At 38.2% G+C, this 6,000-nt stretch overlaps 1 protein-coding gene across 2 annotated transcripts in view; it reads left to right on the plus strand.

Annotated features, from left to right (window-relative positions):
* Window positions 1–5,478, plus strand: part of LOC146163710 (uncharacterized) — a 28,189-nt gene extending 22,711 nt beyond the window's left edge. For both annotated transcript variants that reach the window (XM_083382528.1, XM_083382529.1), the window contains exons 12-15: window positions 201–311; window positions 2,292–2,370; window positions 3,141–3,271; window positions 4,398–5,478. In XM_083382528.1, coding sequence (XP_083238654.1) covers window positions 201–311; window positions 2,292–2,370; window positions 3,141–3,271; window positions 4,398–4,434 — 358 coding nt within the window. In that variant the 3' untranslated portion in view covers window positions 4,435–5,478. The remainder of the gene's footprint in view (window positions 1–200; window positions 312–2,291; window positions 2,371–3,140; window positions 3,272–4,397) is intronic.
* The last annotated feature ends 522 nt before the right edge of the window (window positions 5,479–6,000 follow it).

A 6,000-nucleotide genomic window follows, 5' to 3' on the forward strand; every position in this document is an offset into this window, starting at 1 on the left:
CTTGGCGGTAGGGCCAGAGTTGAAATGCACATCTGTAGAAGGTGAGCATTTTTTACCTTTTTGTTTATAGTGTAGGTGTCAGTAAAAAAGAAGTCCAAGTGTAAATTTAGCATGTTATCGAGACTTCGGCATATCATAGTGACCAAGTCTACCCAATACTCTTTCTATTTTGCCGAAATGCTAAATCTCTTCATTTACAGGTTGTGGGACATCGAGGTTGGCGCCTGCTTACGCGTTCTTGAAGGCCACGAGGAGCTGGTACGCTGCATCAGGTTTGACAACAAGAGAATCGTCAGCGGGGCGTACGACGGGTCAGTAATGCAAGGACTTGTTTTTAGGGTTGTGTTTGCGCAACTTGGCGTGCGTTTGAGCAAATTAAGGCGGACAACACCCCTTTGTAGAAATAATATTTTGCCTGTTTTATCTAGTCTTACGAACAATTGACCCAGTCATTCGTCTATATAACGATTACATCCATTTCTTTGAAATCGTAATGTTTTTCCTGGCAATTTAGTAATAGTTTACGATCAAGCATCTGCAATTCAGGAGTATGCAACGGTCCCTCAAAATAGTCGAGCGATTATGAAAAAAAGAGACGTTTTTCACGGAAACGAGTAGAAAATTTTGTACAGGTTCTATTGGGATATGACTTTCATTATTTAAAGTTTCCGGGGCTAGTCATGCTTGTTTACCGCCATATTAGTAAATTTGCATGGAAGCATTCAGATCCAAAAGATTCTTAAAAACAGGGAATTTGTTTATAATTGTCTGAATAACTGGGTTAACTATTCGTAATATTACGTACCAGACACAGGCGGCAAACTTTCACAAGATTTATTGCCAAGATAGAGGTATAACAATTGAAAAGTGTGTTAAAATATACAAAATGCCCTGAGAAGACACCTCTGAAAGCAGAAATGCTCCTGTAAACTGATTGTCTCATAAAAAATACCCAAGCGTGGAGCAGCACGAAAAACTTTCCTTCATAAAATGCTGGAAGAGCTTTTCTTTTCACTTTAAAATAGGTCCGGGTTATGATTGGGCTTTTAAAGTTTGAACCTTTTGTAGTAAGCCATGTGAATTCCAAATAATGTTCATTTTTTTGTCCACTCGGCTGTGCCCAAGAGTATCAGGATGGCATGGTAAAGACAGGCAAATTTTGCGTTTTATTTTGAAATTGAAAAACTATGTTGGCAGTTTGTTGTCTCATGAATGTCAACATAAACCACAGCAAGTTTTTTATTCAAACTAAAACGTATGTAATTTTTTTGTCACTAAAACCTCTTTCAACAACTAATACGAGGAAAAGAAACTTTTTCACGTTATGTTAAATTTAAATATCTCCTCCAAATCGATACGCGTTGTATGTAAAGCGAAGAAATCAGGTTAAGTGTGGCGCTGTTTCGTTCACATCCCCACCCCGTCCACAGTTAATCCGATTTTACAGTTTGAAATTCGATTTCAGCCACAGCACTGGTGCTCCATATGGCTTCTTGCAAATATACGTGGCGTTAATTTCGTTACAAGAACAAAAAATAAGACAAAGTGTCTTTAATTAATTATAAAGAAGGTTCTTCCGACAATTATTTATTCTGTACCGACGTTTCGATAACGCCTTGTTTTCTTTTTCTTTTTTCGCCTCGTTTTGCCACATTGTTTTTTCGTCGTTTTTCTATACTATATATATACCTCTGCAAGGTTACAAGTTTATATGCCCTGATGAAGATTACCTGGATAGGTTATCGAAACGTCGGTACAGAATAAATAATTGTCGGAAGAACCTTCTTTATAATTAATACAATACCTGGCAGCAACAGTTTATTCAAAGTGTCTTTAACTTAGTAATTTCGCACAAACTTGTGTAAAAAGAATGGAGTATCAACTTTTAACAATATATTGAACCATTTTTCAAACCTGGAAGTCGATTTTTCATATTTGCAAGTCCTTGACTATCCAAGGTTAGAGTTAAAAAGCGATTTCACATTGTGATTCATTTATATTTTTATATCATACTTGTAATTTAGAATAATTTCGGGCCAATGGGTATGTAGAACTGGAAGTTGTTTAATTACAATAACTAGCTATATTTTAAGTAGTCGGTGGCCACCTAAATATTCCCTACAACGCGGTCTAATCACGAGTGATTTTAATTCCCAATGTTGGCAAAATATATCTCGCGAAACAACATTTTTTTGTAGATTATATTTTGTTGATTTTGCAACGCCATTGGATTTAACAAAATATCACATCTTCCTTGTATATTTAACGTAAACCCGTCGTTTGTGTTTCAGAAAAATCAAGGTGTGGGACTTGCAAGCTGCCTTGGACCCGCGAGCGCCCTCCAGCACACTCTGCCTTCGAACGCTCGTGGTGAGTTTTATGACGTCACAGATGTTGAGTGCGGGTGTGATTCCAAAAGCGTCGTCTTTATTTCTGCTAAGATAAATGTCTTTTCACAAGGAACAAACTGATAAAAATGTGGTCGTTATTTTTATTGCCTATTATAATCTACACCAAATTACTAGGATGTTTTCTTGTGTCATCCTCTTTGAAGTATAAATCGCCTTGATTGGTTAGGAAGAAAAGTCCTAGATTATCAATAAATTTAAACGTACAACAAAAAGTCTTGACCTGTTTTGATTGATTTAAAAAAAAAAGCATTCACGATTTTCTGAACCTAGTTTCACTATTCTTTGCTCTGTCCAGTCTACGTTGCTGCTTCATTAGTAATTTCCCAATACGCCACGACTGCAATTTTTAAATCAGTAGAATAACGAAAAAAAATGTTGCTTTACGAAATATAAACTTGATTGCTATGGTGTGATTTGCAGATAGTATAGCATTTATACAGCTTTTCTGTAACCACTTTGTTAGGTCATGCGATGTAGCAATTTCAGTTCACCTTGTTATGATTCTTAAAACTTTGCATGTGTTTTGATAAAATCTCAGCGGGAATTTTTTAGCATTGCGTTTTGCTCCTTGAACTTCGCTAAGCGAAGCGTCCGCGTTACCTGTATTGCTCTTAGCGCGTCGTACTTGCAAGTATCATGCCTGTTCTCTCTATTCGGTTTCGTATAGTTTCGCGTCCTTTCGGAATCGTTCGCGTCCCCTTGCCTTGACATTCGCGTTTGTCTTCGCAGGAGCACACGGGCCGCGTTTTCCGGCTGCAGTTCGACGAGTTCCAGATCGTGAGCAGTTCGCACGACGACTCCATCCTCATCTGGGACTTCCTCAACGTGCCCGAACCAAGCCCGCCGGCCGCGTCCACAAAGTAAGCAAGAATTTTGTAGGTTGTTGGTAAGACTTTAAACTTTGAAGGTTAAGGAAGGACTTTTGCTTTCGTGTGGTTTCTAAAGGACGTCCGTTTCTCTTTTTTCATCTTTTTATATAGCCACCAGAGACTTTTTTATTAATTGTCCGTCGATTTCGACAAAAAACACTAAACAATACATATATGACGTAATAAGAATATCAAAGCCCATACAGAACTAGGTATCATTTTGGACGTTTCGAATAACTCTTTATTCATTTTCAACATAGCACATGCTATGTCATTTTCACATGCTATGTTGAAAATGAATAAAGAGTTATTCGAAACGTCCAAAATGATACCTACTTCTGTATGGGCTTTGATATTCTTATTACGTCTTACTACAACCTCCAGCCATTATGCTCCAAAATACATATATGAAAACACGGACTCTCTTCTGTATACAAGTTAAGACGATAATAAAATAGCTATTAAGAACCCCTACAAAAATAGGTATAACATAATTTCTTGTTTGTTTAGATCAGTGGTTCCTAAACTGTTGGCCATGGCCCAGTACTAAAGATATTTTCAATGTGCCACAGAGCCATTTAAACACATTCTACTGTTTTGTTATACTGTACATACTATGCGTTTGTTTTGAAAAACATTAATTAATTCTTTAGCACGAAAGGTCATTGTCTCCAAAGGGTTTTAGCTGCTGTGTTGAAGATGGCTGTACTTTTAAATATGAAGTCCAAGCAGCGTAACCGTCTTGAGGTTGAGCAGGATATTAACTGTGCTCTGTCATCAACAGAGCCAGAATTCCGAATCTTGTAGCAAAATTTCAGGAGCATGTATCTCATTAAAAATTAAATTTTCATAGAAAATGTTTGTGTCCAAATTTAGAGCACGTGGTGAGCCACGAATCGCTTTTAAATAGACATTTTGGCCACAGACCAAAAAAGTTTGGGAAACCCTAGTTCAGATCAATCCTTTTACTTTTCGTAGGAGTATGCGAAAAGTTATATACCATACAAAATTCCCCTTAGCTTGGCATCTATTCTATACTTTATACAAATCAAACTTAGGCATAACCTAGTTCTGATATCATGACTCCTAACCAATTACCCTCTCGCTATATTTTCAGGTCGCCAAACCGCACATACACCTACGTTCCACGATGACCGTTGCAGCGCGCTCCCCAGGGGTGCAAAACACCCCCGAATTGCTCACCGCATGGCCGGCACATTGCTGTACAATTTTTATCGGTCGGCCAACCAGCCTACACCTCCGAACCCAACCCTACCTTAGACCCCCAACTTCCTTAAAAAATGTCGTCATCCCAGCGACCCTATTTCCTTATTTTTACCAAACCCTTTCTACTCATATTTTATTTTTCTTAAAAGCAAACGCCGTCAGTAGAGCTTCTAACCTTTTTTCTTTTCCCCGCTATTTCGAAATTACATCGGATGTGGTTTACTGTTCGTTCAACTTACTGTCCGTTCTAACTCCAAGGTTCATTGGATTTCGTAGCAGCCCAACTATGTTCGATTCACCAAATGATGGCACATCTTGAACATTTGTTAACTGCTTCATAGTTTTTCAAAAGATAGTTCAGAATGGTCTGATCATAGCCGGGCGCGCCCCTGCCTTCGCTACTGCTGGGTTCATTCTGTTCCCTATCGTATTCGTTCTATGAGTTACATAGACAATGTTTAAGCTATATATATATATTTATATATATTTTACCCTGCGTTGTCGAGATCTCATTTGCAGAGAGTAACCGGTCCATTATAGCTTTGTGCTTTTTCTTGGCCTGGATATTTTCAAGACGAACTTTCCCAGACGAAGAACAATTTCAGCAAACTGATAAAAGGCTTTCCCTGACAAGTTCGGGACGCCGTTCTGTACCCTGTTTCAAGACCAATCCGCCTTTTTTTTACCGCTCACGAACGGAAAGAAATTCCTCGAAACGGCGACCATCTAACGAAGAACGAAACATCACCATCACTTCTGAAGACCCTTTCTCCTACTTATACGCGTTGTATTAAATGTTATTAATAAAATGATTTCTTCTTTTTTTTGTTGTTCCTCTCCATGTGCGTTGTTCGATTTGTTTTGGTTTTCCTTTTTTTTTGCTGATGTTTTAGACCGCCCGTTTCGGCGCTCGCAGCACGTCTACTGTACAACCCAACGTTGAATAAACTGTGGCTGCAGCCTCGTTGTTATGTCGTTCGAGTCTTTTTTTACTACCCCCTCCCAAACGCTTGTGAGTGACTTGTGCTTTTAGCCATCTTTTGGGTGGTTGCTTAAAAGCAGATAGCGAAGACTCTTGAGTAGGAAACAGGTTTTATATGTGTTTCTCTGTTTATGTTGCCAGATATTTTCTAGGATCGTCCTGTGTCGCGCATACAGTGAATAGAAAAGTGTTTTTTCTTTAGTAGTGATTACTAAACTTTAGCTAAGGTATTTTGACCAAAAACTCTTGGTTCTGCGTTGAACCTAACACTCTTGTGAATAAGGTACACCGTACCGGTACAATAATCCATTTTTTGTGCTGGAAACAGCCTGTCATTCATCAGGCTATCATCTCATTTATTAAAATTAAACTAAGACTTCATTTGCTTATATTTGTCAACGTCATCGATAGCTAAACCACAGATTTTCTAAGGTTTCTTGTTTTAGGCGTCTTTTCAAGACTTAACTTTGCGACGCATTCTCTCAAAATTATCCGTTAAGAAAATTGTTTA

The sequence above is a fragment of the Ascidiella aspersa genome, chromosome 2 (assembly GCF_963924565.1).
Source record: "Ascidiella aspersa chromosome 2, kaAscAspe10.2, whole genome shotgun sequence".
NCBI lineage: Eukaryota > Metazoa > Chordata > Ascidiacea > Phlebobranchia > Ascidiidae > Ascidiella > Ascidiella aspersa.